The 13434-nt window shown below is 39.3% G+C and overlaps 2 protein-coding genes across 2 annotated transcripts in view; both read left to right on the plus strand.

Moving 5' to 3' along the window:
• LOC123970153 overlaps window positions 1-5893 on the plus strand; it is a 6971-nt gene extending 1078 nt beyond the window's left edge. Inside the window, exons 3-6 of the mRNA XM_046048046.1 lie at window positions 440-501; window positions 637-750; window positions 1880-1978; window positions 5629-5893. Coding sequence (XP_045904002.1) covers window positions 440-501; window positions 637-750; window positions 1880-1978; window positions 5629-5807 — 454 coding nt within the window. The 3' untranslated portion in view covers window positions 5808-5893. The remainder of the gene's footprint in view (window positions 1-439; window positions 502-636; window positions 751-1879; window positions 1979-5628) is intronic.
• A 2191-nt stretch (window positions 5894-8084) lies between these two features.
• On the plus strand, window positions 8085-10070 carry LOC123969949. Its single transcript, XM_046047739.1, has 6 exons — window positions 8085-8243; window positions 8412-8557; window positions 8690-8751; window positions 9242-9358; window positions 9597-9695; window positions 9868-10070. The coding sequence occupies exons 1-6, from the start codon at window positions 8124-8126 to the stop codon at window positions 10029-10031; spliced, it is 708 nt and encodes a 235-aa protein (XP_045903695.1). The 5' UTR covers window positions 8085-8123; the 3' UTR covers window positions 10032-10070.
• Window positions 10071-13434: the final 3364 nt, after the last annotated feature.

The following is a 13434-nucleotide window of genomic DNA, read 5'->3' on the forward strand; positions in this document are numbered from 1 at the left end:
TAAGGTCCAGGAGTACCAGGACTGAGCACATACCTTCATCAGCAGACATTAAAAGGTCATTGGTGACTTTAAGCAGGGCAGTCTCAGTGCTGTGGTACTTCCTAAAACCAGACTGAAACTTTTCAAATATTTTGTTATTTTCCAGCACAGTGAGCAGCTGTTTGGACACAATTCTTTCTAGAATCTTTGCAATAAAAGGCAGTTTTGAAATTGGTCTAAAATTTTGTGGGAGGGAGGGATCTAAACCAGGTTTCTTTAAAAGTGGGTTCACGCAAGCCGTTTTAAAATAATCAGGGACACAACCAGTAGATAGGGAGCTGTTGAAAACAGAGATCAAATGGGGCCCAACAGAATCTATTACTTTTAGTAAAAAAAGTACTGAAGTGTTTATTAATAAGTGAGTGAAAAACATTCAGTGTGTAATTTCTACTTGTAAAAGGTTCGGCCGCTGCTTCACTCTCATAATTAAGATGACCTTGGAAAACAACACTCTCTCTATGCGTGAGTATTGATTAAACATCCTGTACAAACCTTTTTACTGACCGTGTGCCTGCAAAAACAGATTTGCACTTTGTGTCCACCATTGCAACAGCACTTTGCATAAGTGTTGATGTGTATGTATGTATGTATCCGCAGTGCAAACTTTCACTACTTCTACGGTCCTACTGAATACTGGCTGCCCCGACTGCCTTGTTTCCTACTCAAAATACACCATTGGAGGAAGCACATACAGTGGTATCCAGCTAGCGAGTAAGACTTGAGACGTACAGACTGATAAAATTAATGTTGAAGAAATGTTTTCACTTTTACCTTAAAAATAATTCATAAGATTTTCAACGGAGTTGACGATGTTCATTCAATGGAATGACTTTGAAATGGTTGTGCACTGACATCTGAGAGTTTACACACTGTATTAAAAGTCAGGCTATGGGTGGACCATATGGTTATAATTTTCTGTCACTTTTACCATTATGTAATTCTGTATTGAAATCTGTGTTGTGATGCAATACTTTTTCTGGAAGCTCAGGTGAGATAACCTCTACAGATGAAACATCCACATATCTGTTTTCTGCTAATCCAGTGAATTAGATCAAACCAAGGTACTTCACCATACTGACGAAAAAAATGTGTAAATCCAATAATGTTATTATACATGGTGATCAAATACAACCATATATTAAGCTATCTTGGTATACACAGTGTAACATCTCATAGGGTTGGCAGTGGTGGAAAGTAACAAGTTTACAAGTTACTCAAGTTAAATACAGTTTACTGCTGAACTTAGTCTTTCTTTGCAACGCAATTAAGCATCTCATGACTCCTCAGGTTTATTTATTTTTTATAACCCTTTATAGGGGCTCGACCCCTAGGTTGAGAACCACTTGACAACTATGAGTTAATATATATATATATATATATATATATATATATATATATATATATATATATATATATATATATATATATATATATATATATATATATATACACATATATTATTACATTGAAGGCCATTTTTCACTTTTGATACTTTACGTAGGGCTACTTTCACTGATAATGCTTCTGTAGTTTTACTTGAGTAGGATATTGATTAAAGGAATCTTTACTAGTAATAGTATTTTAAATGAAGGACCTGAATACTGCCTCACAATGTACTGTATGAATATGAATCATCATACTGCCCAGCTGTGAGTCATACATTTCCTCGTATATGTACACATATCTGGCAATAAAGCTGATTCTGATTTCACAAAGTTTGACAAAGTTACTCTTAATAGTAGTCTACAGCCATGCGGGCGGCTCTGTAACACTGTAGCGACAGCGGTGCTTTTAGCTAAATGAACTAAGCTCCTTTGCATAAACTTGTTCTGTCTCCCAGGCATGAGAAATAAAGTGACTGCTGCTGAGCTGGAAGAGTTTACCAAGCAGGTAGAGTGTCTGAACTTAACACCACCTACTCTTCTGGAGCCAGAAAAAGGTATGAACTTTCACACATGTAATCTGGCTGCAAGGCTTTGAAACCCATATTCCCTGATGTTGCTTGCTTTGGATCTTTTCATAATGAAATGTTTAATGCCTTATGCTTTTAACACATTATGTGAATACAGAATGTACCTACACCTTTAATCATCAAAAGAAACAGTGCCTTCATTTGTACAGCAGCGCCAGCGTTCTCTATTGTATCACGACTATCTCTCCACTGTTACATATTCCATATGTCCAGGGGATGATTCCCCAAGGTCAGGTACGTGAAAACCTCATTAAGACACACCGGCTTGCCCTGCCACGCCACCCAGTTTACCTATAAAGCACCTGCTTCGGCGTGACATCACTGATCTCAACCTGAGCTATGGCGTGCGTGAAGACAGAGAAGAAGAGGCTGAAACTAGAATAGACGGAGTGGAGTGTTTAGGATCCTGGCACATTTCCCTTCCTCCCTCTGTTCTTGAGCCTTCAGCAGACCTATTTTGTGAACCCCCCTCCTCACCCCATTTCTGTGTTGGAGGAGGAGGATGTGGATGTGTTCTTCTCTGAGGACAGTAACTTGTTCAGCGGGCAGAACATAGCAGTGCACGTTGGTGGTGACTAGACGGTTAATAGCTTCCACCAGCTTCTCAGCAGGACGGTTGCAGCTCTGGGAAAGGCCCCTCCTGAAACCCTGATGGCAACCCCCTCTCGGTTCGATGAGAGTGCGCTCCACACCGGTGCAGGTCCCTCTTCTGCCTGACTTTGAGGATCTCTTGTGTAAACAGTTCCACTCACTGTCAACCACACACAAGTCATCTAGATCCTGCAGGAGGTTATTGAACGTGCAAGGCAGGGAGCAGGTTGCCTGCGGGCCGATCCTTCCAATGGATCAAACCCTCTCTTCTCTGGTCTCTCCCTCCAGCTTGGCAAGGCCACCTGCCCTAGCAAGGACTCAACCAATGTAGCAAAAGGAAGTGCGCTGGGACCAGTGGATTGTTGCCGACTAGTCTTCACAGATGCGTCCCAGGCAGGGTGGGCCACTGTCCATGATGGCTGCAGGGTCAGTGACAGTTGGAACAGCCTCTGGGTGACTCAGCATGTCAGCGTCTTGGAGCTGGGAGTCGTGCAGCTGGCACTTTTCCAGTTTCTGCCCAGACTGAGAGGTCATCACGTCATTGTCAAGACGGACAGCACTGAGGCAGCGGCCTACACCAACAGGCAAGGGGGGCTGGGCTCCCCTGTCCTCTGCAAACTGGCAACCAAGTTGTGGCTTTAGGCACCCCCCCCGCTTCTGCTCACTCAGAGCGGTGCATGTGCCAGGACTCATTGAACCCTAGCCAGGGGAATGGAGGCTCTTTGGCCAAACATGACATAGTTCTCAGCAATCCCGCTCCTCTTGCACTGGATGCCGTGGGAGCTCCCTCAGGAGGGACCTGCTGTCCCAGGCAGGCGACTCCCCTTCCCAGCGGGACTCAGGCTGGTAGCCTGGCCCCTGAAAGGGACGGCCTCCCGGATCTAGGCTTGCCGGAGAGATGATGGTGGCAATTAATGCAGTTCGTGTTGGTGCTTCCACACTGAATGGGCATCCCTTATTTCCTGGTTTTTCAGAGGCTCTATGAGGCTCTCAGAGGCTGGCAGTTCGTAAGACCAGACCTTCAAGTGTAATTTATACTTCTGCATTGAATCGACAGCGTAGGCTACGGGGCTATGCAGAGGCTACCGTCACCTGACATGCACATCCTCAAAAATTTAACTATACGTCAAGTTGACGTGGACCGTAAGCACTGTGACTGGTCGGCTGGGTAGCCTCGCAATGACTCCGAGCCGACAGGAAGTGCTCCGTGCTTTGTAGTAACTTTTAATAGCGGCCAAAACGGCAGCTGTAACACGGTGGATCAATATATATGACCGTCATGATCACTGGGGCACTTTGGCAATCGCCCTTTGAGCCCCTTGGGTCTGCTGATCTTAAGTGGCTCTCCCTTAAAACTGTTTTCTGTCGTGGAAATTATATTCCTGGTGAGGGATTGAGCAAAGAATTGAGTTACAACCAACCGTTGTCTTTGAAGAATTTATTAACAAAAAGAAAATAAACAGAGAAGTAGTTAGCTATAACCTCCGCCAGAAAGGTAGGTAAGCTACATGTTGGTTTACAGTAAATATATTGCAGGAAACAAAAATATAGCGCCTGTAAAAACAAAAATACACTTTATGGAGAATTTATTAAACATAGAACTATAGAAGCAGAAAATAAATATATAAATCAGTTAATTAATATTATGAGAACGTGTAAGAGAGAATACTATAGAAAACATAAACATAAAAATAACACTAAAGGTAAATGGAATATTAACAGTATTATTAGATTTGACCCTCTAGACGGGCTAATTATCCCCAGTATATACTTATAATGAAAAGAATAGCAACAACATTGAGGAAGTGGTTAATAACTTATAAATATTGTAAGTATTAGACCAGACTTCGCTAGAAAAATCTCTGTTCCACAGATATTTGAAAAGAGATATAATAATCTTATAGAAAGAAATACAATATCAATGTTTCTTAAAGCAGTAGAACTTTTGTTTTGTCTCTCTTTTTTTCTCTATGTTCCAAATAAAAAAATAGATCAAATATCAGATATCAAACAATGCTGCAGGTTCTTAACAGATGGGTTGGGTGTAATCCTTTGCCCCAATCTGGCTTTCCTGCCTAAGATATTGTCTGAATTCCATCTGACCCAGCCAGTCGAGCTACGGTCACTCTTCTCCCCTGTGGAAGGACAGGTGGCTGAGCCAACCCAGTCCACACTGTGCCCAATCAGAGCACTAGCAGGATACATCAGATGCACAATTAGGAAGACTGACCAGCTCTTCATTTGCTTTGAGTCGAATCACCTAGGCAGGCCTTTGTCAAAATCAAGGCTGTCCCACTGGGTTGTGGATGTTATTGAGCAAGCGTATTTGTTTTCGGGTGTGCCTGTCCGGCCGGGGTATGGGCACACTCAACCCATAGCGTTGCTGCGCATATAGCCTCCCTTGCAGCTATATGCGCAGCAGCCATGTAGTCATCTCGGCCCATGTTCACAAGGTTCTACCGTCTGAATGTGGCAGCCAGCCCCTCCCTTGGTGATCGAGTGCTGGGTGTGTCTTGTCAATGAATGACTGAAGCCTCGAGGGCTGTGTGGTTCACTGGTTTGTTGTCTCCATGGTCAGCTTAGCGTCTTGCGGGCTTACCTGAGTGGCCTCCAGACATTCCCTGCGGACTACCCCTGGCAGCCCTTTGGTTGGTGTGACCTCGGGTGATCATCCCCCGTACATATGGAATATGTAATGGTGGAGAGATGGTCTCTTCACTCAGAGAACCAAGGTTGCAACATAACCAAGCGATATCTTACTTGTGGTGGGGCTAAGCACAAACAGAATACAAAACAGCCAGTAGTAAAATGCATTTTGTCAAATTAACTAAAACAAACAGGGAAACAAATTATAACTGAAGTAAGGTTTATATTAGATAACATTCATTTTACACAAGCAGGTTTTACAACACATCACCTAAAAAGTTAAACCTCTAAGGTGAATGTGATTCTTAGTCTCTGCCTTTATTTAGTTCATGGTTAATGAAATGTTCTCTCTCCTGTAATAAATGAAAATCACCTCACAGGTTTCTGCCCAGATGGGTCTTCCTCCCAAGAAACAACGACCATTGATCTGACCAGTTTCTCGGATGACACGGCTTCTAAAGTTATCAACCTATTTGACAAAATGATCAACAGTGAAGGTGGACTGAAGAGACTTACTGAAATGATCTCCAGTGCCATAGGTGGATTAAAAGAAAATTAACATTGTTAAAAATGTCATGCCATGCTTAAATAAGAAGAGGCCATATCTGACAAAAGGAAATTCTGTCAATAAAAACACTAAATTAATATGAGTATGTCTTCTATCTTTTACTATTTGTTCTAAATAAAGTGTTTTGTTAACACACAGTTACTGGAAAATCTCTCTTTATAATTTGCATAATGCATCACCAGCCTCTAATCTGTGCAAGTATTTAGATCTTGCTGAACTTCTCCACTGACAAATCTTAATTCGCTAATAAAATATGGTAAAATGAACCTGTTATAAGATTTGACTCCATGACTGTCAGCGCCATCAGAGATTCAGGGTGAAGTTATTGAGTGCTGGGACAGTATTTCAATACTTGTACTTTACAAAGTTTACATTTTGAATGCAGGACTATTATGCTCTTATTTAAAATACATTTCAAACACTGACAACACACTAATTTTGTGACCATAAATGTCACTGTTTCAGATTTTGGTGGCCCAATTAAATTTTTTGAATAAAAGCCAATGGACCTTTCACTTTATCTACCATTAAACCTGGATTACAACACATGTGTAAACAACTAAGGACTCTTTTCACGTGGGATGAGCCTCTGAGAGACAGAGACTGTCAGTGCTGCTAACGAGAGTGATGCGATCAATTTTATACAGTTTCAAAAAGAGTAAATTTAATAAATTTAATAAATCATTTTGGAGATAAGGAAACCTTGGAAAACGACACTCTCTATGGGTGAGCATAGATAAACATGCCACACAAACAACACGTGTACCTGCACAAACAGATTTGGACTTTGTGTCCACCATTGCAACAGCACTTTGCGTATGTTTATTGATGTGTAGATGTGTGTGTATGGATGTATGTATGTAGTGCAACCTCTCACTACTTCTGCAGTCCAACTAAAAACTGGTTGCCCTGACTGCCTTGTTTCCTACTCAGAATACACCATTGGAGGAAGCGCATACAGTGGTATCAAGCTCGCGAGTAAGACTTGAGACGTACAGACTGATAAAATTAATGTTGAAGAAGTCACTTTTACATTACAAATAATTCATATGATGTTCTTAAGGAGTAACTCTGAAATGGTTGTGCACTAACATCTGAGAGTTTACACACTGTATTAAACATCAAACTAGTGGTGGACGATATGGTTATAATTTTCTGTTACTTTTACCATTATGTAATTCTACATCACAGTATCGACATGTATTGTGATGCAATACTTTTTCTGGAAGCTCAGGTGAGATAACCTCTACAAATGAAACACCCACATGTCTGTTTTCTGCTAATCCAGTGAATTAGATCAAACCAAGGTACTTCACCATACTGACGAAAAAATGTGTAAATCCAAATGGTGGTCTAATATAACCATTATATATTAAGCCATCTTTGTATACACGATATAACAACATCTCTTGGGGTTGGCAGTGGTGGAAAGTAAGAAGTTAAGAAGTTAATCAAATTAAGTACTATTTTGGGGTACTTGTACTTACCTAGAGTATTTCTATTTCACGCTACTTTATACTTATTCTCCGCTATATTGACAAATGAAATGTTCTCGGATGACATGGCTTCTGAAGTTATCAATTTACTGAAATGATCTAGGTGGATTAAAAGAAAATTAACATTGTTAAAAATGTCATGTCATACTTAAATAAGAAGAGGCCATGTCTGACAAAAGGAAATTCTGTCAATAAAAACACTAAATTAATATGAGTATGTCTTCTGTCTTTTACTATTTGTTCTAAAAAAAGTTTTTTGTTATCGACACGTCAAATCTTCAGATTGTTTGAATTTTTATTGTATTGGAAATCGCTCTCCCAGTTAATGGAAGATCCCTCTTTATAATTTGCATAATGCATCACCAGCCTCTAATCTGTGCAAGTATTTAGATCTTGCTGAACTTCTCCACTGACAAATCTTAATTCGGCAGACACTAATAAAATATGGTAAAATGAACCTGTCATAAGATTTGACTCCATGACTGATAGTCAGCGCCATCTGAGACTCAGGCTGAAGTTACTGAGTGCTGTTAGAATATTTCAATACATGTTCTTGAAAAACGTTGGACTCAAACTTACACTAATTTAGTGACCATAAATGTCACTTTTTCTGATATTGGTGGCCTAATTACATTTTCTGAATAAAAAAACCAATAAACCTTTCATTTTATCTACCTTTAAACCCAGATTACAACATATGTGTAAACAGTAAGGACTCAATTCATGTGGGATGAGCCTCTGGACTTTAATGCACCAGTTTTTAGCTCGCACCAGTTTTAATCCTGAAGCAGACACAATCAGCAGGTGAGCCATGACAGGCTTTATTCGTGTTGCTGTGGCTGTGCTCAGTCTTCTGTCTGTCGGACAGTCAGCTCCTGTGAGCAGCTGTGAGAGTCTAATCCAACCTCTTGAAATCCAGGGAAGAGAGCAGGTAAGAGACACTGTCTCATTGCACTCGTTACCTGTCTCTCACAATCTCACTTTCCTTTGTCAGTCAAGCTTCGAGCTATCATTTTCATCATGTTTTTAAAACCCAAAAAATATTTTAATGAATCCATTTGTCATCTCGTGCAACTGAGGGAGACAATTTCTGTTTCAGTTGCTGGGCAAGTGGATGCACGTCGCAGAAAGCACAGAAGACCACAATGTTGGAGTGGTGTTGAAGACTTTTCGGGAAAGCCACTCTCTGAAAATCACTGCTGCTACTGAGAGTGATGCTGTCGCTCTCATGGGCACAGTAAAAGCGTAATTTCAAATTTTGTCTCAAAATTGACAAAAGTCTAATATTCCAAACCACCATCATTCAGGTTTTAATTTTTATTCGTTTAAAAAAAATATCAGTTTGTAACTGCACGTATATGTTTCTACCTGTGAAAGGTTCGGCTATTGTGTCACAAACACAGTTAAGATGACCTTGGGAAACAGCACTCTCCAGCCACGTGAGTAGGCTAATTTATTATCATTTATGCAATTTGCTGTGCAAATATTTTGACCTGCACAAATAGATCTTAACTTTGTAACCAGCAGCAGCACTTTTTCTTCTTTGCAAAGAGTTCTTACTGAAATAACTTCAAAATTACTCTTTTTACTTTTTTAAAACTGTTAACTAGTAGGCCTCTTTATCCTATTACCTCAAGGTGCAACAATAATGACAACCCATTTAAAAAACATAAAACACAAGAAATACCATCCTCACTCTCAGCAATTTGACTGCAGTGTGCATAAAACCACCAGTATTGTCGGCTTGTTTTACAGCCGAGGAGCCACTACATGAAACTGGTTTCTCCTTTATCTGTCAACCAAGAGAGCAGGCTAATTTATCAATGATACATGCTGCGCAAATATTTTGTCTGACATACCTGCACAAACACATTTGAACTTTGTGTCTAGTATTGCAACAGCACTTGTGTATGTGTGTGTGCTCCCCAGGGACTATCAATATTTCACCAACAGTGAACCTACTCAAAACTGGCTGTTCTGACTGTCTTCTGCTCCAATTTTATTACCAAATGACAGGAAGGAACCTCAAAGTTCTTCAGTTACTCAGTAAGATAACAATACTAATTCAAATGTTTATCTATGTTACTCTTTGACATGTGACACAAATGATAAAAATAAACAAACAATAATACAGTTAAAAAGGAGACATTAACTTAAAAACTTAAAGAAGTTTCATCTCGGGGAGTGAGCAAATTATTTACAGGACAAGTGCTGCTTTAGTATCACTTAAACATTCATTCATAACTGTTTATACACAAATCATTAAAAAAAATTTGTCTTTCAGGCAAGAGACAGACTGTGACTGCTGCTGAGCTGGAAGAGTTTAAGAAGCAGGCCGAATGTCTTAACTTTGCACAGCCTTTTAGCCTGGACCAAGATGAAGGTATGAATGTTTTGTACCTTAGATAATATAATAGCTGCAGCATTGTCATAAATGTGGTATCTAAGCGCATTCATGTTAGATCTACAGGAATGTGCATTCACTAATTCATGCTATCCACAACCAGTTCTATGAAGTTGAATTTAAATGAAGTCACACTTTCTCTGTTTTACAGGTGTTTGCCCTGAGCCTCAAGAAACAGAGATTATAGATGTGCCACGTTATTTTGTCAATGGACAGATGTCCAATTTAACAAACGCAACTGAAGAGATTACCAAGAGTGTAGGTGGGGCAGAAAACTTTCTTAAAATGGTCTCTGACGTACTTTCAAAGAACTAATGCACAGAAACTGTGTGAATAAATAAGAAACTAAATGAATTGGATGTATGATGTGCTCATTTTGTCTGGCAGATTATTTAGTTCAGATGAAAAGAAATTGAACATTGTTAAAAATGTCATGCCATGCTTATGTAATGAAGAGCGTAACACGTGTAAACAACTAAGGACTCATTTCATGTGGGATGAGCATCTGGACTGTAATGCAGCATTATGGCGGTTGAATATACCTACAGTGTTTTGTACCTTGATAATTTAATAGCTGCAGCAGTGTTGTAAATGTGGCAACTCCGCAGAACCATGTTAGATCTACAAGAATGTGTATTCACTAATTCATGCTATCCACAACCTGTTCTATGAATTCTTTTAAAAGAAGTCACACCAGTGCCTCATGACACAGAGATTATAGATGTGCCACGTTTTTATGGACAGATATCAGACTTTAGAAACATGACTGAGGAGTTGGCAACAGAGTGGGTGGACTAGAAAATCGCCCCAAATAGGTCTCTGACGCACTTAAAAGAAGGACTAACGGCACAGACCATGTGTCATGTGTAAAAGAAGAGCAGGGTCTGAGATTTCCTGACCTTAATCCCTTGAATTCAATGTTGCAACTTTATCTTTCATTATACCATGCACACCTGTATGCCCACATCTTTCAAATGCCACAACCCCAGTTGAAAATGCATGCTTTCCTTTTAAAATTAATATAAACTTTATAACTGTTTCGCTGTGTAGTAGATACTCCTCATGATGAGGACACTGAACTTCATCTGCAAAACCAACAGAGTGTCCTTTCAGGCCCCATTGTGTCCTCTCCATAGACTACATAAAAGAAGTGCACGTAGTCACCGCGACATTACCCTTTGGGTTTTGGACTATCCTTTTGAAACCTCGACTGTGGCATTTTGGCATCTTGATTTGAGAGTGAGGGGTGACTATAGACTCTATAAAACAATGAAGTAAGGTGACGTAGCCATGAATTTGGTTCCCTCCAAACTCTGTTTGCTTGTAAATATACATGTCATCAGTCATACTAAGTTATCAGTTAACGCTAACTTGCTAGCTTGGTTAGCACCATGAATCCATTATTCACATTAACTGTTATATTAATATATATATATATATATATATATATATATATAATAATTATATAATTATATATATAATATATATATATTATATATATATATTTATATATTATATATTTTATATATATATATATATATATATAACTATACTCTTAATTATGAGAACTGCCCACCGGCCAACCCAGCGATGACTTCTATATATCCTGTGAACTCATGACCAATAATGTTCACTTTATGCCAACAGGCAGGTAAGCTCACGTTATTACCATTACAAATCCCACGTACTTACAGAGGAGGATGCCCATAGCTTTATTTATTGGTAGTTTATTACTGTACACACACCTGCTCGAGTCGTATGTACATATATCTTCCTCCCCCTCATACACACAGACTGACACAAACACTCCAGATTATATTAAAAAATTACTCATTTTCTGTGCAGGGTTCAATCACAGTCTGAGATCTATGAAGACCATTTGCCTCTGCATACATCGTGTACACACACACATACACACACACACATCTGCATATGGCCTTATGCCTTGATTTACATAGAACAGACCACAATCAATCAAAAATATAGAAAAGTGACAGATAAACCAACAGGAAACCCAGTGGTAATCAAGTGAATTTGAGTCTTTTAACATATAAACCAACACAATGTCTGGGCTATGTGGGTCCATAGAATATGTGCCTCCTTTATTATCTGAACAGGAAGACCACAGAAGGGTAAATTGTCTTTAGGGTATGTTTCAATTTCCAAACAAACTTCTATATATATATATTTTTAATTATCAAGTAATGTGTGATGTGTATGGTATACTTGACCCCCTGGTGTAACTTTGGAACAAACCTGACTGTGAGATTTTTCAATGCAACATTTTGTTGTTTATCTAGTATAATCCCCTGAGTATGACCCATACAATCACCAGAACTGAGCAACCTAAAACTAACTGACTTTGTTGACTTTCAATCTCAGTATCTGGATGGTTTTAAAAATGAAGAGGTGTGCTGAGTAGGAAAAACTAAATCTATACTATATTCAAAATGGCTTTGTTTTTCTGTTCTGTCTTTTCTCCTATTTGCTGTCAAATGATTTTATGTTGTATGTTGACAATTTAAAAAAATAACTCTTAGGCCTTTATCACAGAGCAGGATTGTTAGTTAGCTAGATAGCTGATCTAAATTAAGCCTGGGACATGACCTTTTACTTAAACCTGATTAACTATGTTATTATGCTTATATCACAAATGTGTTAGCAACGAGTTGCTTATATACAAATCCAGTATACACATACCAACATTATTATTCATTTGGAGTAGTTTTTCTGGCCACCTGGTGCATGCAAGTCCACTATTCACTGTCCTTTTTGCTCCTTTAACTCTTGAGGGAAATATCTGACTCGAGCTACAAAATGCGCCACTATGTTCATCTGCTAGTTGCTAACATTTTCCTCTGTCTGCTGTTTGGCACTGGGTAGGTAGTGTACAGTAGGTTTTGTCAGCACCTTTTCTCTGAAAGCTGATGCCTGCTGATGCTGGAAACAAGACTGATGAGAGTGGTGAAACTGACCCAAAACATTAAAGCTGAAGGCCAGCAAAAACCAAAACATTGAGCTGAAAGATGCTAAAACACTTTGTAGAGTGGAGAAGTAACGGTTATAATTCTCAGTATGTTTATCACAATTTTACATCAGTGTTTCCCACACAGACTTTACTTGGGTGGGCTGCCTAGGTATATTTTCCAGTTTAGAATTTTTTTTAATCCATCCGAGCGAAAAATGCCATCTGCGATTGATTAACTAGTGGACAATCTCCTCTTGCTCCACCCTTTCTGTGTGGTCTACCTGAAATTGCACATGCTCTGCAGAAAAGCGCACAAAGAGAAAGCGATGTTCTCTGGTATTCTTTTTGAAGACGCGGACATTGTGGATATTTTACAAGCATGGACCAGGTTAAGCAATCATGAACACCTGGTAGGTGCCGATGTCACCCGGTACCATGTTGGTTTTGGTAGGCTACGTCATTAACAAAAACCCGCCACCATACGTAGCTCACCTGCTGCTGTGAAATCTGATTTGCAAGCTTAATTTTTTGGGCAACTTTACATACTGCTGATGAGGGAAGTTGACAGAGCGGACACATACAGGGAGAGAGAAACAGAAAGGGAGCAGAAATCTGATTAAGGGTTTTTGTTAAAACTAATATAAAGTGTAGTATTAAAATGGTGAAATAAGAAATAACCTACTATAAATAAGGTAATGTATTCTTAATATTTTCAAATTAAATATATGACCCCCCCCCCCCCCCCCCCCC

Source organism: Micropterus dolomieu, linkage group LG04 (assembly GCF_021292245.1).
Source record: "Micropterus dolomieu isolate WLL.071019.BEF.003 ecotype Adirondacks linkage group LG04, ASM2129224v1, whole genome shotgun sequence".
NCBI classification, from domain to species: Eukaryota; Metazoa; Chordata; class Actinopteri; order Centrarchiformes; family Centrarchidae; genus Micropterus; species Micropterus dolomieu.

What these genes read in the sequence shown, in the direction of transcription:
- LOC123969949 (XM_046047739.1), top strand. Translation starts at nt 8,124, where the DNA reads ATGACAGGCTTTATTCGTGTTGCTGTGGCTGTGCTCAGTCTTCTGTCT. An exon ending in CTCATGGGCACAGTAAAAGC is followed by an intron (nt 8,558 to 8,689) that starts GTAATTTCAAAT and finishes TACCTGTGAAAG; the next exon opens with GTTCGGCTATTGTGTCACAA. An exon ending in CAAAGTTCTTCAGTTACTCA is followed by an intron (nt 9,359 to 9,596) that starts GTAAGATAACAA and finishes TTTGTCTTTCAG; the next exon opens with GCAAGAGACAGACTGTGACT.